This window comes from Melozone crissalis, unplaced genomic scaffold, assembly GCF_028551555.1.
Source record: "Melozone crissalis strain CALT ecotype California unplaced genomic scaffold, PUWL_Pcris_2 ptg000023l_1, whole genome shotgun sequence".
Classification (NCBI taxonomy): domain Eukaryota; kingdom Metazoa; phylum Chordata; class Aves; order Passeriformes; family Passerellidae; genus Melozone; species Melozone crissalis.
In genome coordinates, this window is record NW_026535801.1 from 10,850,569 (window position 1) to 10,873,222 (window position 22,654).

The 22,654-nt window shown below is 38.9% G+C and overlaps 1 protein-coding gene across 1 annotated transcript in view; it reads right to left on the reverse strand.

Annotated features, from left to right (window-relative positions):
* The window catches only part of COL5A2 (collagen type V alpha 2 chain), a 95,873-nt gene that overhangs the window by 2,911 nt on the left and 70,308 nt on the right, over positions 1-22,654 (reverse strand). The window contains exons 18-52 of the mRNA XM_054277647.1: positions 22,264-22,317; positions 20,369-20,467; positions 19,869-19,913; positions 19,667-19,765; positions 19,220-19,273; positions 18,598-18,705; positions 18,037-18,090; positions 17,244-17,342; positions 16,433-16,486; positions 15,813-15,911; positions 15,664-15,717; positions 15,512-15,565; positions 14,960-15,013; positions 14,351-14,404; positions 13,977-14,021; positions 13,439-13,537; positions 12,573-12,680; positions 12,395-12,448; positions 10,865-10,918; positions 10,688-10,741; positions 9,621-9,674; positions 8,763-8,870; positions 8,601-8,654; positions 8,351-8,404; positions 7,119-7,280; positions 6,913-7,020; positions 5,895-6,002; positions 5,694-5,747; positions 5,260-5,367; positions 5,106-5,159; positions 3,724-3,831; positions 2,830-2,883; positions 2,018-2,125; positions 1,088-1,379; positions 731-918 (exon numbers count right to left, since the gene is read on the reverse strand). Of these exons, the coding sequence (XP_054133622.1) occupies positions 731-918; positions 1,088-1,379; positions 2,018-2,125; positions 2,830-2,883; positions 3,724-3,831; positions 5,106-5,159; positions 5,260-5,367; positions 5,694-5,747; positions 5,895-6,002; positions 6,913-7,020; positions 7,119-7,280; positions 8,351-8,404; positions 8,601-8,654; positions 8,763-8,870; positions 9,621-9,674; positions 10,688-10,741; positions 10,865-10,918; positions 12,395-12,448; positions 12,573-12,680; positions 13,439-13,537; positions 13,977-14,021; positions 14,351-14,404; positions 14,960-15,013; positions 15,512-15,565; positions 15,664-15,717; positions 15,813-15,911; positions 16,433-16,486; positions 17,244-17,342; positions 18,037-18,090; positions 18,598-18,705; positions 19,220-19,273; positions 19,667-19,765; positions 19,869-19,913; positions 20,369-20,467; positions 22,264-22,317 (3,009 nt within the window). The remainder of the gene's footprint in view (positions 1-730; positions 919-1,087; positions 1,380-2,017; positions 2,126-2,829; positions 2,884-3,723; positions 3,832-5,105; positions 5,160-5,259; positions 5,368-5,693; positions 5,748-5,894; positions 6,003-6,912; positions 7,021-7,118; positions 7,281-8,350; positions 8,405-8,600; positions 8,655-8,762; positions 8,871-9,620; positions 9,675-10,687; positions 10,742-10,864; positions 10,919-12,394; positions 12,449-12,572; positions 12,681-13,438; positions 13,538-13,976; positions 14,022-14,350; positions 14,405-14,959; positions 15,014-15,511; positions 15,566-15,663; positions 15,718-15,812; positions 15,912-16,432; positions 16,487-17,243; positions 17,343-18,036; positions 18,091-18,597; positions 18,706-19,219; positions 19,274-19,666; positions 19,766-19,868; positions 19,914-20,368; positions 20,468-22,263; positions 22,318-22,654) is intronic.

Consider the following 22,654-nt stretch of genomic DNA (forward strand, 5'->3'; position numbering starts at 1 on the left):
TCTTAGTAATCCAGTTGATAACAGCATTTTTTTCACACACCAAATACTGAATTTAAAGATAATAATGCTGTATGAAATAACATTTGAAGATATTCTCTGTGCTTTTGATAAACTAGGAATAAAAATGGCAAAAACTAGTTAATAAATTATATACTTCACATAGGGTAAACTTCTATTATTTGTCATGATCATTAAGCCTAATCTTAGATACCATAGAGGAAAAACCCAGCAGAAAGGTGAGTGAAATTTTATCTGCCTAGAGACTGATGGATTCATCATGGATCAACCTGATCATATGATAGCAATCATACTTTCATTTTAAACAAATTTATAAAGTAATTTTCATAACTTTTATCAGCATAGAGTTTTCTGAAAGAAAGATTAGAATTCAATTAAAACAGCAGGGATCTGGATTATGTATCAGGGTAGAAGTACAGTCATTTAAGACAAGACAGAGATTTAGTAAAAGACTGATAGAGAAGCTGATGTTTTTGTCCAGCAGTGGTCTGCTTTAGCCAATCCTGCATTAGATGCACTTGCATTGTTTTTTCCCAGCTATTTCTTATCTTTACTATATGATACTAACAATCAATTGACTATAAGCCAGTTCAATCAACAGGTATAATGTTGTGACTGTGGCAGAACCTGCTCAGAGCAGCAGAAGAAGTTCCAAACCAGAAGGCAACAAGCTTCACAGGATCCAATTTTAGGAGTGACTGTATTTATTTACCTGTGATCCCCTGTTCATATCAAGGCCATACCAAACAGGCTTTAAGTCAGAGGACCTGCTGGCCCACCAAGTTTTGCGGGGCACACTGGATGGGTTGGCAGCAATGCAGGTCTCCCCAGTTTCCATGTTGCAGTACACTTTTATAGCATCTTCAACACACCCTTGGTTAGGATCAATCCAATATTCACCTGCAAAGAATGTAAAACGTGACTGCTGTATCACAAAGATTTTTGAAACAAAAAGACACAAGGGGAAGACTCAAGCAGAATGATGTTGCAGCAGTGCAAAGCAGTGCCCACGGCCATGCTGGGCACAAGGCAGGCTCAGAGGGCCCAGAGCAGAGGTGTGACCACGCACCGCTCCTCTTGGAGGGGTGGCACAGCTTCAGGTCGTCACAGGTGCGCGCTGGGTGCTTCCTGGAGCCATCGGGGCTGCGCATGGTCTCGATCTGGCTGCTCAGAGACTTCAGCGTGGCGTGGACTCCTGGGTCTGTTTTATTGTGGTCATCAGGGGCTGCTTCATCTTCAGTGAACTCTGGGAGTGGATCGGCCATGGCATCGTCATAGTGTCCCATGATGTCACCGATGGCAGCGGTGAGGTGGCCTGGGGGCCCTGGAGGGCCAGGAGGACCAGGCTCACCTGGTGGGCCCTAAGGTTCAAAACAAGAAGGCAATAAAGGTCCAGTAGAGTAATTACTATGCCAAATGATAGCAAAGCCTGCCACCCAAAAAAACTCCACAAAACTTCAGAGCCAGTCACTCTAAATCAGCTCATGGTTTGGTGTCTGTAAACCTCAGACCAGCATGAAGGTCACTGGGCTCAGTGTTACAGTTTGGGCTGCTCATTTGGAGTGAAGGATCTCCCTAACACATGGCACAGTGGAGGAGAGTGCTGGCAGTCAGGCAGGTGGCTGTGCTCACTCTCTGGGAGTGCCAGCTTTGAGCCGCTGTTGGCCTGTGCTTGGGCCTGAGGTTTAGGACCCAAGGGGTTGAACAGCCGTGTTGGACCACAGATCCAGCAGGGTCCAGTAAGCCACCCAGAGAACTACATCCAGCTCAGCCTAAAAAGAGCACAGGTGGATGAGGCTGGGATCATCCCAGCTTCAGAAGATGAAAATGAGTAAGAAATTCAGCCTGCCAATACAGTTAGCCTGGATGTTTCTTGGAGAAACTACATTTTATCATTTGCCTTGAGCTCATAGATGTTCAAGAAAATAATGTGATCGACTATAAAAAAGAATCTGATTATTTGAAGATAACTTTTTCCCCCATATTCCCATCAGTTTACCTCAGGTCCAGCCTCTCCCACAGTCCCTCTAACACCAGGAGGCCCAGTTGGCCCAAGTGGACCAGGACTTCCATCTTTTCCAGAAGGACCAACTGGACCTGGAGGACCCTAGAAAATATAGGAGACAGATGGAATGTATTTTAGCATTTAGTAACAAAGTTTTACAAAGCAGCCCATTATGTGCAATATCTTGTCAGGAACCAATCTGATTATTTCTGCCTATTACCAAGCTTTTAAAAATCACCTTTTTTCTTCTTCTGTAAAAGTAAGAAGGCAGTTTAATGCTGCTCTTCTGAAGTGAATCACCTCAGATAATATAACTTGGCTCAGCTGTATATCTTTCTCCTTAACCATTCAAGTGGGATAAGTTTCAGATTTCAGATGCTGTGCAGACAGGAGTAGCTTCTGTACACCCTCAGACACAGGCTCAGAGGTAGATGTAGATGCCTCCCTTGGATGTTCCCAAGGGACAGTATTTCTCCTTTATTTTTGAGTAAATGACATGCATGGGGGATGAGTGGCAGAGCTGCCGCATGCATGGCTTTTTATCAGCTGTAGCAAAAGTGTCTGTAAAAAGAGACTGCAGCCTTCTGGTCATTCTGAGCCAACATTTTTAGTTACAAAAAAACTACACTCATGACAAAGCTTTACTATATTAAACAAGGTGATGTCTCAGCAGAAGATATTAGGGTAATGATCCCATGATATCAAAGTCAATAAAAGTCATTGAAATACAAGTGATGCAGAAATAGACATCTGAGCAAGAAAAAAAACAAACCCCAAGCAAGAAAAACCTTAAAAGTTATACTCACCCGAGGACCAAATGGGCCTGGAATGCCAGGACTGCCCTGTTCACCAACTGGACCCTAAACAGAAGAAATTATTGCATCATTGTGCCATTTACAGCATGTTACTTTAGTTTTAAGGTATTAGTGTGTGATCCACACAATTTGGTATGAATAGGATTAAAAGGTACATAAACAATGGGTGGTACCTTTACCTTAATCCCTTAGTAACTTAATTAAATTCACTGGTGCTTGGCTGTAAAGCTGTTTCTCTAGAAAAGCCCTGGTTTCAAGGTATTTATTATCAGAGTGGCTTATAAGAGAGTAAATGACATCAATATCACCAAGTGAAAAGATAATTTGGGTGTCAGGCTTTTTGTTGCTGCTGTTCATGTGCATTGAAACTTCCAACATTTTCACAGCACCAGTGAATAAATGTATAAATGTTAAAAAAAAAGGCAAGTTTTCCATGATATTTCCATTCAATTGACAATGAAATCCTAAAGTTCTTGAAAATATTAGAAAGAAATGCTCTCACAGTCCTTTTGGGATTTTGGACTGGGTTCCTTGACTCTAATGAATTCAAACACTGCCAAAAAGCATTTCACACTCTAAATTGCTTATCTCAAACTACCAGCTTTTTTTACCATCTTGTGCTGACAGGTCATTAACTGTAAGGGATTGGCCTTGCAAAGGGAACAAGAATAGAACACACATCTTGCAACAACAGATTTAACTCATCACGTAACAGCATTTTAAAATTGCATTAAAATATTAGCAAGTACAGATACCAGGCCACTCAAACACCTTGTGGGGAAAACATTACTACTTTGCTTTATTTTCCACTTTAAATAACTATGTTCCTGATACACCACTTTAGTGCCAAGCAAATAAGATTATAGTAAAAGCAGAACAACTTACAGGAGGGCCAGGAAGGCCTTGAAGTCCGGTGAAACCCCTGTGTCCTTTCTGGCCCCTATCACCTCGATCTCCATTGTCACCTTTGTCACCACGAGGTCCTTGGGGACCCTGTAAATATCAATGATGAAATGTAAAATTTTGGGAAAAAAGAATTGGGAAAAAACTCCAACCTCAAAACCCCCTCATTTTCTTTTAGACACTGCACTTAGACCTCCTTCCCTTTTAAAGATGGAGAAGGTGATAGCATTGAGGCAGCTCCAGGAATCTTAACTTTTTACCAAAGAATAAGTAAATAATTACAGAAAACTGTGCTGCACTTAAATAAAGTTGTAGCAAATTTACTCTACTTAGCTACATAATACAGTAAAAAACCCATGGAAGTCTACTAATGATAATAAATAAATTAGAAAACCAATTTTTAAAATATCAGTGTATTTCTTCACCTTACTGCATAAGGCAGATGATTTTTGTTAATGAGATTGAAATATTAAAGATCTCTTACAGATTCATTATGATAAAGCATATTTTCAATATGAAATCATCCAGGCTGCATCTTTACTTCTCACAGCTTCTTTCACCTTCATTATGATTAAAGTACAACTGAAGTTACATTCCCTAACTACAGACAACACCCAGGCAGCACAAATACCTTGTTCCTATTACTATCACAATTTCCTTGTTAGCTTTGATAATTGCAAACTTCTCACACTAATTCAAGAATCATTGGAAAATGTGGCTGCTGTTTTCAATTCTATATTTCTCAGCCCAAATTACATGCTAAATTTCTCAATGCCAGATTCCAAATATTTTATCTATGGCATCATTATCACTAACTACTCAATAAACTTTACTGTCTCTCAAATGACATCTGCTTAGGGACAGGACAATATTGTTTTGAATTTCCCAAGTTTGCAATTAATTTTCTGTTCCAGGCTTGGCTTGTAAAAGACTTATGTAACATAAAAAAGAGGAGTTTTGTTTATTTTCCTTTTCAGACTGAAGTTGGAAATTCATGAGTTGAATTAAGGCTTTTTAATGGGAGCAGGTGATTTTGTTGTATTTCTGCCATTTTTTATCTAAAAACATCCTTTTTTGTTAAGTAATCATTTCCTTACCCCTTATTTAGACCAGACTCCCGCCATTTGCTAACTCAGGTCCTACCATTATCCAGACACTAACATGCTCCAAATAAAGAGGCTTCCAAAGCACTACTGGAGTATACCAATACAAATATCCAAATCTGTGCAGCTTTGCAGCTCAGAACTACCTGCACCCACAACACAAGGTGAAGCTCTGCTTGGCATTCTCATTTGGGCTGAATTCCTCACACACTTTCCTCAGTGGTATCTCAAACAAAACCTCAGTGACCATGGGCAACTTACAGGCAAACCTCTCTTTCCTGCACGGCCTGGGGGACCCATGGGACCTCGAGAACCCTACAAAGATTGCATACAGAAAGAATGTGAGGCAATGCATGAAAACCATACACAATAGTTTTTGATAAACAAAATATTTTTTTAAAAAAGCATCACTTACAGTTTCACCTCTTTGACCTGCATCTCCTGGAGGGCCAACAGGACCTGGAGTTCCTGGACCTCCTGGAGAACCTGGTAAGCCTGCAGGGCCAGGTTCACCACGATCACCCTGCAAAGCAGAATTTCAGCTGTTTATCTAAAGAGGACTGGCCTGGACCAATGCAATAAAACTGTAGCACTGCCAGTCTACTTTCGAGCAATTGCAACCTACAAAGATATTCCTGCTGCAAGAACTCAAGTCTGAGTTTGTGGAAGCAGATGTTCTTAGCCTCTTAGCCAGGCATCCTCAGCTTTGAGAGGTACTATATTCAAAGCTGGGATACACTTTCAGAACAAGCTCTCCATCAGGTTAACTGAATGAAAAGAAAATCTACCGTAAGTCAAGAATAAAATGAGGGTTTGCAGAAGAAAATTAAAAAGAGAATATATTCTTACACGTTCTCCAACAGCTCCATCTCGTCCAGGAGTACCATCATTACCAGCAGGTCCCTGGAGTTATGGAATAAAATAGAGCTATTGATTAACTCTGTAATCCTGCATTTCTAGAAGAATTAGAAAGTTGTTCTCCACTTCTAACTTCAAGTCAAGGAGAATGACTATGTCTTTTCTTGCATGCTACAATGCTGTAATACTTACTTCTGGACCAGCTTCACCTACAGGCCCAGTGGCACCTGACTGGCCAATAGGTCCTGGGGGACCTTTGTCACCAGGTGGCCCTGTGGGACCTTGCTTTCCTGGAGTACCCTAAAAAACATTACAAATATAATATTAAAATTTTAATCACAAAATAAAGAAAGCACTAAAAACCTGCTGCCTGCCAAACTACTACTGCCAGACTGAAATACTATCTACATTTGTGGATGGAAAAAAACCTTTATATTTAAAGAAAAGGTTCTTACATAATTTGAATACATATTTAATATACTATGTATTTTTAAGAAGCTACCGATAAATCAGTAAGTGTGATGTCACTATCTGCAATAGGTATGGTGTTTTAGATTTCAAAAAAAAATAATGAAGTTTGAAATAAATAACATGTTTTTTCTGTCTCAACACCAACAAATCTTGTTAGCCTTGAAAAATTTCTGGCCGACTTTAGCTATAAAGTGACTTCATGGATCCAGTGGTAATGACAGATCCTCCATATCAATCTTTTTACTAATGGATTTAATACTATTTAATGGCTTGATCTACTGGATCATTAGGCTATCCAGCAAATATCTATAAATCCTACATGAATGCAAAGAGAGCTCAAATGTCAATTTGGAAGACTGTAGTTCACAATTTATGAAACAATGCTTGCAGAGTATTTACTCACATTCAAGTGACATATGGGTACATAAATGAGAGTGTGGGGTTGTTTTTTTCAGGAATCAAGTTTTAAGTCAAAGAGGAACGTTTTAGACAAAAGCCTTAATGCTATTACTCCCTTACTCTTAATTCAGGCTCAGACTTTCCATTATGGCAGAAACCAAAAGGAAGTAAACCTTCCACCTCATGCATCTGAATGAGATTAAGTTCTTTACTATTCTCTCTCTCTATTCACTCCTGCAACTGGAGTTCTCCAGCTTTCTCCTCATGCTAAGGAGCTCTATACTGCAAATCCTACACAGAAATTCCCAGGCTGGTGGCACATGGTCTGGTGGTCACTTACTGCAGGCCCTGGCAGCCCAGGCATGCCTCTCTCCCCTCGCTGTCCTGGCATTCCAACAATTCCTCTTTGACCAGTAGTTCCTGCTGGGCCAGGGGGGCCATCTGGGCCCTGAAATCCAGAGGAGAAAGCAATGTCAGTGTCATGTCAGCAGCAATGAGCAATGAAAGCAAGCCTGGAGCTGGTGGAGGGACAGTCAAGGGACGTACCGGCTGCCCGTCATCCCCTGGGTCACCCTTGTCCCCAGGGCCACCAGGAGGCCCAGTTGGCCCTCGATCTCCCACACGGCCATGAGAACCAGGATCACCACGAAGACCTGGGGGACCTTCTTTTCCTGGCTCACCAATAGGCCCAGCAGGCCCTGGGGCTCCCTAAAAAAATGAAAACACATCATTACATTGGGCGCTTTTCTGACCAGGACAATAAAATTCTAAGGACTGTGTTTCAATTAGCTATAAATGCATGCTCTGAGGCTAACAAATGAGAATGAGCTAAAAGCTATCATCATCTCTTTTATGATAAAATGAATGAAATTAAATAAATATCAAATTATGTCCAAGTTCAATCCATGTCCCCCCTCAATTTTCAATTCCAAACTCACTTCTTTAAAAGACACTTTTGTATGTTTCTCTCTTTTTTGCTTTTTTCTTTCACCTCAAGTATATAACCACTGCTAGACTACTCACCCTTGCCCATTCTTTCTACCATAATCAAGCTAAAGTTTATATCCAAACTTTTCATTTCCATGGCACAAATTAGTGTTTCAACAGACCTTGGTTCATTTCTCAAATACTTTTTTAAAAGACTTCATGTGCATATTAAGTTTTCCATAAACTTCACATTTGATAACCTTACAATGACTGCAAGTTGGTTTTTTTCATCATAACATTAAAAGGCATATGAAGCATGACACAGTTCTCTGTGTGGTCAACCCTCAATTTGATCCACAGCTAGTATTTATTTGTAGTGTTTCTGCAAATGTTTGAACAGAAGAGATTTTGTGTTTGTGGGTTTGAGTTTATTTTAATGGAACTTAGGAGTAACTCCACCAAATGAAAGAATCCAGTAGAGGCTCTTTCTTTTCCAAAAACTGTCGTAATTTCAGTCACCACTAAAAGGACAAAAAGTAAAATATGGAGGAAAATATAAGTTGGGATTTTTTTATTCCTCTAAGCAATTAAGTCATTGGAGCAATTTGAGCAGCAATTTGAAAGCCTACTTAACCCAATGGAAAGCCTTGGACCAATATCAGGCATTGGACCAAGCTGAAGACTAATGAGCTTTATTTAATGATGCAAACAATCAGTCAGTGCTGACAAACTGTTCTCTTCAATAGCATCAGGCCATAAACACTGGCTCACCTTTCTTGCTTTATTTAACCTTCAGATTCTTGGTGACCATTTTATAAAGCATACCTACTAGGAAATGATAATTAACTTACAGTAGGTCCTGGAGGCCCAACTCTTCCAGCAGATCCTGGGAATCCAGTAGCACCCTAAAAAAAGCCCCTTTTTAATGGCATCTTTATCAAAAGAAACACAGCACTAGTTACCTCAAATGTTCTTGGCTGAATTATTGAGCAAATTATATTTACATACTTTAAAAACAAGCTAAGGAATAATACACACGTTACATAAAATTTCAGTATTAGATTATCTGCAGCCAAGTCTCAACACATAATGTCTACTTACAGGTGGACCCTGAGTTCCTCTACCACCTTTCAGACCAGGAACACCTGGAGGGCCCTAAAAGGAAAGGAGAAAGAGAGGGATGATAGTGAACACCCAGAATTTTTTTAAATTAACAAGATCAGTCCATGTCACTGGTTCTGAGAGGATTTTATTTGTACTTACTGGGGGACCATGAGACCCAGCAAGACCCTGTGGTCCTGGAGATCCAGCATCTCCTTTCTGTCCAGGTTCTCCAGGTTCACCTTTGACACCAGGCTGACCATCAGGGCCCTATAAGAAAAATTATTTAGAAGAAACATCAGGGCAGGCAACACCAAATCTTTCCTAACAAAATAATTCTGTAGAGAATTTTTTAAAGGGTAAAAATAAAAATACCAGGGGTAAAAATCAGTCCAGAAAACACTGTATTTGTTTAACAATTCAGCATGGTCATTAGAAAGCCACATATTACATTTTCTAAACATTCTGTGAAGCCAGTATTTCTATTTTAAATATTTTACCTCACTAGCTCATATTTTTCTTCTCTTTAGATTTTCTATTTTCCTCAGCAGCTACAAAACAAACATTGTCTTTTTTTCCCATCAAGGGAAGCAGGTGCAAGACTGTGAAAGGGATCCTGAAACAGGATACTTAGGCTGTAGGAAACCTTAGGGTATTCCAGTCCATCTGGTCCATCACCTCATTCCAGCCTTCACTACTCATGGCAAAAATCTTTGCTAACTTCAGTAGACACATTTTAACTTCCCTTATTTTAATCTCAAAGGAACAACATAACATGCTAATGAAAATATGAAATCTGGTGAGAAATTACATAATCCTAACAAAAAAACCACTTTTTAGCTGTCTAGGGTGCTTATTGGCCCTTTCCTTCACTTGATATACTGATGGGAGAAAGAACAGCTCTTTTTGCAGCAAAAACAAGACCTCTGATTCAGAACACCACAATGTTATTCATAATGAAGGAAATTAAGTGTGTCAAAGCATGAGGAAAGGAAACTCATTAGTGTTCAAAACACATACCGGGGGGCCAGCAAAACCAACAGCGCCAGTTGGGCCATTCTCTCCTCGGGAACCCTGGGCAGAAAAATTGAAACAGCTGTATTTAAAAATCATCTTTCTACAGATAGTATCAGTTACAGTTCATTATATCAGAACTATTTACCATCATAAGTGTGATTATACTTTTGCTCTATTAATCAGAATCAAATGATCTTTTAATCAGAAAATAAAGGATGTTAGCTATGATGTTAAAAGCTGCCATGTGTTCAAGACTATCTTGAGCTTTCAGAATTCAGAGATGGAAGGCACAGGTGAGTATTAAAACAGCATTGGGAGAAATTCTGATCACAACCCATCCCTTCCAGGGATGGCCAAAGAGCACACACTGCATTCAACCTACCACTCCAATCACACTGGGGAAAAAACACAGTAGTTCAAAGATGTACTCTTCTATAAGGTCATCACAGGCTTTGACTGAGCTTTCCACTCAACATTTGCTTGGAAAAGAAGTAGCTGAAGGCTGCCAACTCCAGCACTCCCTAAAAGGGTGGAAGCTGCTCCAAGTTATACTGGAAATAAGAGTGTTCTGATTTATGACAGGGACATAATCAATTTCAAGCAGTGTGAAGGATCTAGAAGGGCTGAGCCTGCCTCTAATTCCCTAATTGAAGTCAACCCTTAAAATATTTCAAATCACTAATAGATGGAAGATGACAAGAGTTACATAACTGGATGAACTAAGGATTACCTCTGCGCTTTGCCCATTAAATATTTGTTTATGTGCAGTGGTATCTGCTAGGGGCATGCTTTTAAAAACATTGACACAATTACAAGTGGTGGCATCGTTTCAGGAGTGAGGTAAGTGAGGGTGACTCTATAAAGTTTGCCCTAAACAAGTATAGGTCACAGGAAGAAAATCTGGTAATACTTTTGCAAGTGCACAGCAACAAGTCAGAACTTCACACTTGGCTACAGAGAAAGGGAAAGAAAAAGGGGAAAATATATCAGCAAATAAGAAAAATTCCTGGAGTTTGGATCAGCATTAACTTATACCAGACAAAAAAAAAAAAAAAAGCATGTTTACTCACAGGGTTTCCACGGGAACCAGGAGGACCAACTAGACCTCGAGGACCTGGTTCACCCTTAAAAAATAAAATCAAAGAATTTTATTTCTCAAGTGACTGACTTGTTTGGTCATTAAAATGCTAATGAAGTCTGATAATATTAAGAAACTTCAGTAGGGAAAGGAATAAAAATCTGTTTACCTTTTCCCCAGTGGGACCTGCTGGACCCATTGGGCCTATTGGACCAGGGAGACCCTTTTGAACAAATTAAGATGATAGGAAGTTAGAAAAGTGATGCTCCAAAAAAAGACAGTTTAAAACTTCTCATATATTACCATTCCCTTTTTCATTCCTTTGAATTCTACTTTATCTCTGGAAACATCTTTAATCTTCTTTATCTAAAATTAACTTGCATTTCCTCTCCCAACAACCAAATCCCCACAAAAGATCTGCTTTCCTTCATTCCCTCTTTCTTCTCTAAGTTCATCATCTGCTTTATGCAGTATTCATGAATAAGGCAAATAATATAAAAAAAACCCCACAAAAGTCCCAGCTTTATTTTACTCTCTCAAAAAGGAATCAAGTCTTTTTTTCCCACCTGCACAGTGCTCTGTTTCTTTTATGTTAGTATTTCACTTCTTAAATTAAAGTATCCATCATTTTTTCTGAAGATTCATTTTAATCTTACAAACTATGCAAAAATGTTCTTTATCTCTTCATAAGGCAGGCAAATATGTTGCAAACTTTCCTTCCAAACCCACCAACTCCACATAATGATCCTTCAGCTCACCATTACTTCACCTGTTCATTAACTACCATATATCCCTTAAAATCACTAAGAACTACTCTGTATCTTTGGATAATGTTTGATTTAGATAACCAATTCCAGCTCACACATAACTTTATTAGAGCTTCTGTATAATAGGGTTTCTCAAAAAAAATTTCCTCTTTAACAATAAATGTAGTCTAGACACGATCCTTGTATTTTGACTGTACCTCAGATTTCCAAATGCTTAGCAGCTAGTACTCCAACTGGTTTGCACAACCCAAGAATCTCAGGTATATTCTCAATTCATGTAAAAAGTAACTTAGATAACTTCTGGGAAGGAAAAATGGTCAGTGCATACAAAGAAAACCAGTGCAACTGAGATTATTGGACAGTTTGTCTGTGCAGCAGAGTGTGTGCAATGCACCTTGAACACAGCTTGAGCAGACTAGAGACCTTATTAATGCAATGGAGATTCAAAACTTTCTAGAAGTGCCAGCAACTTACTGCTTATGTGAAGCTTAGTACATTGACAGGAATTTTCACCTGTGAAATTTAGGACAGATTGTGGGCAACTCGATGGAGACAAGGAGGAGGAGTCTTAGTCCAAAACTGAGATCTGGAAGATTTGCTTTTTGCCTACTCATCGCTGACTGCTCATTTGTTCATATTTTTTACTATAGTCAACTTAGACGAATCCCAAATCAACTGTGAATCCTTCCCATTGAGCTCTTAACTTGCATTATTGGTGATACCATATAGGGGCTTGGAACACAGACACATCCCAACGTTTTGCACAGCAGTCTTGAAAAACATGAAGATTTGGAGGGTGAGGTAATGACTGTAAATGTATGACATACCATGATAACACTTCATAGTGCTTAACTCCACAAGCTGAGTCCCCTAGCACAGTAAACAAACAGTGTGTGAAGAGCAGGTCTAAAGAGAAAGACAGATTTACTTACTCTTGCCCCATCGTTGCCAGCTGTACCTTCAGCACCTTTCTCACCTACGCCGCCCTATGGAAAACGCCCAGAAAGTCCCAGTTATGGCATGGAATGCTGTGCAGGTCATTCCCTGGAACAACTGCAGTGTTAAGGGACAGGTCACGCTACTCAGGAGGACAGCAATGAACACACTTACTCTATCACCCTTAGGGCCAGGTGTTCCAGCAATCCCTCTCTCTCCAGGCATGCCCTGAAGGCCTGGTGGTCCTGGATCTCCAGGTGTCCCACTAGGGCCTGGACTTCCCTGGAACAAAAGACAAGTTGTTGCCTATTCATCTGAGAAGCATCTTTGTCTCCAGGCTGCAGAATATGTTGTGCCTGTGTTGAAGTCTCTGAGGTACAGTTTTAAGTACTAATTTTATCTGAAATTTGGACTTTATTCACATCCAAATACTTTTCTTTTCCCATTGTGTTACTCAGGAAGTTCAACTGTAATACCATAGTTCTTCCAAATACATTAATATTTAATCAGTGCATACTGGAGATGAAAACAGACAAAAAAAGAAGCTTGGGAATCTTTCTGCCTTGACCTTGATGTCACATGGGTTTAGTATAGAAAGTAGGTACAGGGAGAAGTTGCCAGGGGCAGAGATGCTCGTGTCTATTACAGGTCTTACATAACTAGAGGCACTCCCTGCTTGACCTGACTTTGCTGGCCTAGTCACATCCACAGCAGGTACATGCATGCAGGCATGAAGCTTCCAGCATTTCCTTTTAACTGCTTAGCCCTGCCAAGTGTCTTTGTGTAAACTGGCATGGCGCTTACAACATTGCTAGAAGATTTTCTGTATTTCAGAAATGGCTTTGCCCAGTTCTACTGTGAATTCTCAACATTTAAGTATGTTGCAAGGTTTTAATATTGTTATAATTGGAATTGTGTGTCCTTCCTTATACAACAGAGATGCCTTTTAATTTATAATTAAAAATCTCTCTTATGTTCATGCAAATGAGTAAAATTGTACATCACATCACTGCAGCAATACAAATGTCTACTCAGTTTACCTTTGGGCCATCAGGACCATGGCCTCCAGCCATCCCCTTTTCACCCTGGAGACCTGAGGCACCTGGTTCTCCCCTTTCCCCTGGATTGCCACGTTCTCCCTACAAAATGGAAGATTGTAATTTATTTACAAGGCAGGCTAGAATTCTGGTAGACAAAATCCTAAATACACCATAAGAGCAGCAGAGCCTGTGAAAAAATTCTAGAAGAACTGATTAAATAATAACTAGATTTATGCTTTTGCTGTTAGAGGTGGGAGAAAGATGTTGCTCAGCAAACTAAAAACTCTCAATTCACAGCATAAACCAAATCATCTAGCAGGTAGTACTCAACACCACTTCAGGAGCTACAAAATCATTAAAGGTGGTAGATTTTACAGAAACTATCTTAAAACATATCCATATTTAAAACTATTTTGTTCATTTTGTTGGTGGGGGAAAAGGTCAAATACTGACTTTAGCTGTTAAAGTCTATGGCATGCATCAACTTCCAACCTCAGAGAACTGTTATGAATATTAAACTCTAAAAGAAAACACTTACCCTGGGGCCCAATGGACCAACAGCTCCAGGATCTCCAGGCACGCCCTAAGAACAAAATTCACCATTAGAATGAAATCATTATTCATAACTTTATAGTTATGAATATTGAAGACAAACATTTTTATTTCCAAAGTACTGTGAATGTAGATGGCCAGTTCTAAATCCTATCTGTCAATGACAAGAGGTGATAATCCAGCTCAGTCCAAGAACACAGATTCTCATAATTATTTTATGGCAAAGCTGTTCTTAGACAGCTTGCAGACTACATCAATCAGTATTTTGAAACAGAATGGGAAATTCAATTAGAGAGAGAAGAAAACATAAAACTACTTTCTAAATTGTATTTTTTTAATGTTATGTTACACATACATTACCTGATCACCTGGTTTTCCTCCCTCACCTGGAGGACCTGGTGGCCCAGGCAAGCCCTGTAAAAAGTAAATAAAATGGTCACTAACATGATAGAAAGTTATGTAAATCCAGACTTAACTAGGACACCAAGATCATGAATGTTGCAATACACTCAGTACAAGAGCACACTCTCAGAGATTCCCAAAGGAAAGAGTTACATGAATATTGCACCAAAAAGTTTCCCCCTCTCTAAAGCAGATACCAGCCCTTCCTTAACATTTGCAGGACATCTCAGCCCTAGAAGTAAAGTTCTCTATAAACAGATATTGATTTAATTAAAACTTCATTATCAAGACAATTATTTTGCTACATATTTGGAACTTTTTTGGAAAATCTTCAAATTAAAACTGATTGGCATCAAAGGTCCTCTCAAGGGATACAGAGCTGGTGTTTAAGCCTTTGCCAGTTTGGTTTAGTGCACAGCTGATATGAAAGTTATGGATCATTAATTATTCTGAATCTCCTTGCCTTAGTTCTGAAGTTATATTATGCATCATTTGATTGAATTTCTCCAATTTAAGTTGATAAAGACATGGCTGTTTATTTTTTAATTTAAAAAAAAAGGCACATACCTGAAACCCTGTAGGACCTGGAGGGCCTTGTTCTCCTCTTTCTCCTGCCAGACCCTACACAAAAGGAAGTAATAAGTAAACAGAAAAGGAATATAGGCAGGCTCCACAATTTTTTCTTTTCTCTGAACATGCATATTTTTAATTAGGTATTTATTCACTATACATTTTTACTTATCCCAGGACAAGATAGCCTGTCTAAAAGATGTAATAAGATGTGTATAATTTCTTTCAAACCCTTCCCCTAAAGGTTCTCTGGTAAAAGGAAAACATTCAGTTCCATTAAAACCAAGAAAGATGTGAAAATTAACTATGATAATTTTTTAGTCCTTGCACTATTTTTGTAAAGGTTAGTAAAAGCAATTAGACTACTAATATATATATTTTAATACAAAACTGGCAATTTTTTAAGACAACTTTTCTTTAAATGTTCTTGGAATTTTTTGCTTGGAATCAGCAACTGGCATGAAGATTGATAAGAATAGAAGTCAAAAGAGGAGTGAGTAGATGGAGTACCAAGCAGGCAGGCAGGCAGAGAGGTAAAAACTGACTTACTGGTGGGCCAACAGGACCAGAAGGGCCAACTTCACCATCTTTGCCAGGGGCTCCCTACATTAAAATGACAGGGGAAGAAATCTTGTGTAGTGAACACACATAACAGAAAAGCATAGTTTTCCATAACCACTGCAAATAACAGCCACACTCACTCTCTGTCCTGGGACTCCTGCATTGCCTGCTTCTCCAGGTTTTCCAGGATCACCCTAAATTGCAGAAATAAAAATGACCAGGTTTAGATATTTTTCACCCATAAAATATACAGAAATGGTTCAAGTCAGGAAGGGATTGCCATACTCACACTACCACCCTTGGGCCCAGGAAGGCCCATGCTGCCTGGCTGGCCTCTGATTCCTATGGAACCTGCTGGGCCTGGACGTCCATCTTCCCCAGGAGCACCCTGCAGAGATAAAGCATTTTCCACATTAAATTCTAAATATATTTATTCATATGAATTTATTAATCCCAAGAAAATGCTTGTATATATAAAGAATATAACATTAACCTGGCTTGGGGCTTCACTTATTAGTCAAAATATCTTTACAGCAGACACAGCAATAGCCATACTGCTGGATTTAACCAAATGCTATGCAATTACTAGAACTGAATCATGTAAAAAATAATTTACTATGTCCATGCATCAACTAGGAAAATATGTCCAAAGCCTCAACTAGGAAAATATTTAGTTCAAACATTTAACAATGATGGAGCAGCAGGTAAGCAAGAGATACTGTGATACAGACAAAACTAAACAAATGTTATTGGTACTAATTTTGAAGTTAGGAATGTAAAGTGAACTATCAAAAGAGAAGACAAGCCTTAATAAATAAAGAAAACTCATGTTAATAAAAGAAATTTCAGTGAGATGGGACCTTTGAATTACTGTGACATTAACTGAAAAGACTAATTTTTGTCACTTACCAAGGGGCCAAGTTTTCCTTCAGGGCCTTGAACACCTGGATTTCCTGTCAAACCCTAAATGAAGGAACAGTATTGGTGTTAGGGTTTGGTCCATAATTCTATAACAATCAAGAAACATAAAAAAATCCCAAAGAAATGCTTGATTACTGCTATAGCACGAACTTCTACATGTTAAAGGTCTTAATTTTTTATTCACTTTACAGTTTCATCTCTCACTGTCTTTGATTTTTCTTCTTCCTATTCTTTCTTGCACAAACTTCTACATGTTAAAGGTCTTAATCCTTTTATTCACTTTACAGTTTCATCTCTCACTGTCTTTGATTTTTCTTCTTCCTATTCTTTCTTGCTTTACACCTCTTGAGCTTCTCACAGGCTCATCTTTATTTCTGCCATGATCTATATCACATTTTACTGCTCCCTTTATCCCCTTTTTCTGATATTTTGAATTATCCTTCAATAATTTTCCTGACAAAAAAATCTCTAGGTGATATGTACCACTCAATCTTCTCTGTTATCAATCAACAGTTTAATGAAGGTTGGCCTTCAATCCATGTTACCTGTGGCAACTGTGCTTTACAAACACATGTCCTTCCTTTGCATCAGCAGTTCTCAATCAGGGCTATTTCTCCTTTTCTCTAAGACAAAACTTGTGCTTCCGACCATCAGCAGGAAATAAAAACATGTCTCTTGGCCTTTAGGTGCACTGAAACCAGTCTGCCCTTGCAGAGCTTCTGAATTCCCCAGCATTCACTGCTGCCTTTGGAAAATGACAGGTACCACAGTTTATAGGGTACTGCTAGCAGTCCCTTACCCTTGCACCTGGAAGGCCAGGCTCACCAGGACGTCCAGGATCTCCCTGACCTCCTTTAGGTCCAGAAGATCCTGCTGGACCACGCTCTCCTTGGGCTCCCTAGAAAGACACAATTGAGCTACTAGTTAACATCTAGAACAGTGACAGAGGAGCAGGGGAAATAAAACATTATCTTCTATTAAGGACCGATTTTTGCAAACAAAGTTACAAATCATTATCGTTATTAGTTTCCTAATTATTATCTTTGTCCCCAAAATTATTACTTAAAAGTTTCTCTTCCTTAAAGCAAGTTTATGTAAGCATTTTTGAATCCCTGTATCTTTACCAAGAAGGTAGGAATTTACAGAAACACTAGACAAATGCCTATATGAGTCACTTCCCTGGAAGTGTTAGAGCAGTTAGGAAAGCCAGATAAACCCATCTTTTTAAGGGACAAGTCTAGAAAATCACACCACACACAGAGAATAGGCATTTTTCACAGAGCCCTCTCCTACACAGCAATTCATAAAGCAATATAGGAGTAGAACAGGTCAATCCTTTACTGTGCACATTTCAAAACAAAAGAGCTTTAAGCCAGGGACAAGCAAGCACAGCTGAACATCATGGGAACTGAAAGTGACTTTTCCCAAAAAATTTTTGTCTCAAAACATTCAGACCCCCTTTTAGCATTTGTAAATTGGATCTGCCTGTTTGCCCAGAAGCACACATTTTTAATGGAACACTTCTTTTTTACATATCTGGATGTATGAAGATTTAACAAACAGTAAAAGATGGACACTTATATTTAATTTACCTTTGGTCCAGGCAAGCCATCAGAACCTGGGAAACCACGGTTACCAGGAGCACCCTAGGAAAAGCAGTAGGTATGAGACAATTATCTTAATTTTTACATAGGTTATTACAAATAAAGGACCAGATTTGTGGATTGAACACTCAGTTCATTTCCTTACAATTTTCTTACTTCAGTACTTTAACTTGGGGAGTGGAGGGTAGGTAGGGTTATGACTTAAGACTGGTAAAAATATCAGTGTCTCATTCATGCATGCTGGACAGCTCCTTCTATGTGTCCAGCCTCACTGAAAGCAAAGAAGGGCAGTTGTGCAGGTGTAGGAAAAATTCTGCAATGAACTTGTCCTATCTCCATCCTTTCTCCTACTATACTACCCTAGGCACTGAATCTCCACATTAAAGTATCCAGTGTAAAAAAAAACAATACACAGTAGTAACTACTGCTAGAAAAATAGGGTTTGACTACACCCACAATCTAGCTGTAAGAACATCCATGAGGAGGTCAAAAGGTTTTTCAGCTTAGCAGTGCATCTCTTAAGACATATTATTCCTGTAGATTTCTTACCCTCTCTCCAACAGGACCTGGTGGACCCACTGACCCTGGATCACCTCGAGGACCTCTTTTCCCTTCTTCACCTATGGGGCCAATGGGACCCTGGGGACCTTGTGGGCCCTAGTGAGAATAAAATGTTATTTTAAAAAACATTGTTAAGGTCACCATTTCTCAGGCATATTGAAACAGACTGTCTTCTGGACACTATAAACATTTTTCCAAATAAAGGAGAAGAAAACAGTTAGGTCTTGGACCAGTTAAAAATAACAGGTTTTCAGCATCTGCTTTTCTCTTTTACAATGTTTATAAGCTAATAAGCTGTAATTCTGCAGATGGGCTGGACACTGCTTCTTATAATCACCCACAATAATTTGTATTTTGTCAAGCTGCAAAGGAGTCAAAATTCAGTGAGACTAATAGAAATTTTCAAAGGAGAAGACAGTGGTAAAGAAACTATTACTTCACCTCTATATTTTTGTCAGATAATACATGATTATTAAACTGGTGAGAAAGAAAAGCTGAAGATTGGTTGATAAACCAAGTCAAACTCTGCAGAGTTGGTTTTCTCCCAAAAATTACATAGTTATAAGCCTCTGTGTTTCCTCTTCATCTTAAAAAGCATATGGAGACTTACAGGTTCACCTTTGGGTCCTGCTTCTCCCTTGAAACCTGGGACACCAGGGTCTCCCTAAAAACAAACACATGAATAGCACCAGGAAAGTTAAAAGTCTGCATAAACCACTTCATCACTTTGTATTATGCCGTAAAATAAACATTTCCTATTTTAGTGACTAATTATAGGCAGTGTAATATGATGCTTATAATGGTTTGTCTTTACCATTATGGTTGTTTATTATTATGTTATCAATAAAAAACTTAAATAAATCTCTATCTCTTTTCCAAGGTTTATAAAGACACAGTTCTTTTTCAAAGCAGTGGTATTTTGGATACACAGCAGATTCACAGGATCTGAGTATGCTACTGCTGTATTTAAGGAAGCCCACTGCTAATCCCTGCCTCAGTTCCATGGAGTGACACATGCCAGGCACTACAATTCCCAAAGGGACAAAGACCCCTTTACCGGCTGGCCTCGAATCCCGGGGGGGCCGGTGCTGCCCTGTGGTCCTGGGGAACCAGGGGGGCCTGATAATCCGGGGGGGCCTCCAGTGCCTGGGGATCCCTACAAATACAAACAGCAAGCACAGTAAGGAAACACAACCAAAACAAGGAAATAGAAGAAATTAACTTACACAGTCTCTTCAACAGGAAATATGATTACTTACAGTAGGGCCCTTTGCACCGGGGGAACCATCTGTCCCTTCAGCGCCCTAAAGATAAGATACCAATCATTAGAAATCATTTTAATGAGATGGGCATCAATCACAAAAGCAGAAGGTAGCTATTTTACCCACTTTACAAGACCAGAAAATAAAGGCTATTAAATTAATGTGGCAACATATGCAAATGCTAAAAAGAGCAATAAAGCATGCAAGTTAATGTAATTTTTAATGCTGAAGATTTTATGTTTAGGCTTAAGTTTTAAAGTACTTTGAGGATTGAGAGTGTATTGAGATTGTGCAACTTTCAGTTTTTCAACTTGTAATAAAATAACAAATAGTTATTGTCAATAAAATTACCACAAAACAAAGGAATGAGACCTCTTTTCCTTGGGAAAGAAGGTAATTTGATCAAAACACTGTTGTCAGGTGGGGCACTAAAAACCCCCATAAACAGATGAACATGCATAAGCTGAGCCCTGAGGAACTCAATTCAATGTACTTACAGGAAGACCTTGTGACCCAGCTGGGCCCTGAGGACCTGTTTCACCTCTTTGTCCTTGAGGACCTTCAGGACCTCGAGGACCTGTTGGACCTGCTTCACCCTAGGATTCCACATGAGAAGACAACTTCAGGTTATTTTGCTCTAAAATGCAACACTATAAAGTAATTCAAGAGGAATACTGATCTTATAACAGGAAAACAATTAATGTTTCAAATAGTTTATTACCCTTAAAATGAAATTTTGCTTACCTAATTTTGCTTCTATTACTTCTAGGTGAATGAGAACATTAAAAGTATAGACAGGATTTTTTCTTAATATATACAAGACAAGGAAACTTTGCAGAAAAGCAGCACTATCCAGGAGTCCAAATAGGATCAAGAACAGACCTGTTTCTCTAAAATCTCACAAAACGTCTGTAATTTTACAAGTTTTTTCTACCTTCATTAACAGCAAGGCTGTTAAGATTTAGATATGGCAACACATCTGGGATTGGTTGATTTGGTTTGCTGGTTTTGGGTTTTTTTTGCACAGCACAGATGAACTCACTGTTACAGAAACTACATTAAATTTCAAATCCCTGTAAGATTGGACTGGATGATAAAAAATTCCTCCCAGCATCTTCTTTGAATTTTAATTTTATATAGGAAATATGCCTTTTGGAATGGATGGCTGTTAATATCACATCATAAAACAAGTCCACATCTTCGTTGTATAATCTGCTGAGCTTTTATGAGTTCAACTATTCCAATTTTACATCATCTGATGATCAAACTGAAGGTAGCTTCTCCTTTTCAAAAGCTCTAAGTGACTCATCATGTGACAGTTTTTTAAACATTTCCTTAGGTAAAATCATACTGAGCCATACTAAAACATTTCATGACATGCACTACAAGGGCTATCATTTAACTGTACACTCCTCTTGTCTAGACTGTGCTTTTTCCAAGAAAGGTTGGAGTGGTTGGAGCAGATGATTTTAGAGGTCCTATTCCAACCTGCTCTTCTATGACTCTATGATTAAGTTGATACTGTTATTAAGACTTGTTTTCAAACAGTGTCATGAATCTTGCCAGCTTCACAACAACACAAAAACATCTGCTGATCTTGGCTACCTGACCAATTGAGAGTTTCTTCTTGTATAACATTTTCTCATCATGTTTTAGGAGTGTAAAGGGACAAAGAGGAACAGGTGGAGGCAGGGCATGTATAAGAACTATAAGGAAGCGGTATGAGTTGTCTTTTCTATCTCTGAAGACATTGACTCAAGGATAAGAAGCAAAAAAAAAAAAACCAAGACCAAAAAAAAAAAAAAACCAAAAACAAAAAACCAACACTTTCTTGCAAAGCAAGAGAGGGAAGTGCCACATAGAGAGTTTTTCATTTCACAGCCCAATCACTCCAAGCCACAAAGGTAGTACCTGAGTACTTGTAATTGGCTCTGTTGTGATGAACTGCACATCTCTGTTGGGGTACAGGCATTTCCCTCTTACCAGTCTAGACCATCCCAAAAAGTGTTCTTGGCCAAAACTAGAAGTTTCAGCACTAGAAGGTTCTGCCTCCGTATTGTCTTCGACTTGCCCTCCCAACCTCATTTCTAGCAATGTATCTTGCTATTCTTTGAATATTCTGGACAAGATTCCTGAAGCACAGCGTGGCAGTCATCTTATAATCACCCCTTGACATGAGCAAAAGGGAAAGCAAAGTATCTTAACAGTGGTGAATTGCAATTGCTTCATTTGGCTTTGGGTTTTATCTTCTGTCTGAAAGTCTTGAGTAAGACTGATTTCATAACAGCTCCTGGGGATCTGTACACATGTCAGCCTGAGCTCTGTGCAGTCTAGTAGACATTTTTAGTTGTGTGTTGTTAGACATTTTAAAAAGACACTCATTTTTTTTTACCTTTATGCCAGGAATACCAGGAAAACCTGGAGATCCAGTTATACCAAGTGGTCCCTAGAAAAGACAGACACAAAGCTGTAATTCAGTGATTTAGATCACACAGATTAGTATCCTATCACTGGGTAAATGTGGGTCTAGAATTACCTGTACTTTTTAGTCATAAAACATTTGGTTATAACAAAACCAGAAAAACTATAAATATCAGGTTTTTAAGAGATACATACACATTTTATGGCATTATGGTGCAGTTCTTTAATAATGTGTTTGCTGACTTCAGCAAAGCTACAGCTCTTGATTCACCTATTAATGCCTGAATTGCAATGTACACAATTCACGGTGAACAATTATAGTATTAAGATTCCTAAACTCACAGGCAAATCCACTTGAAAGC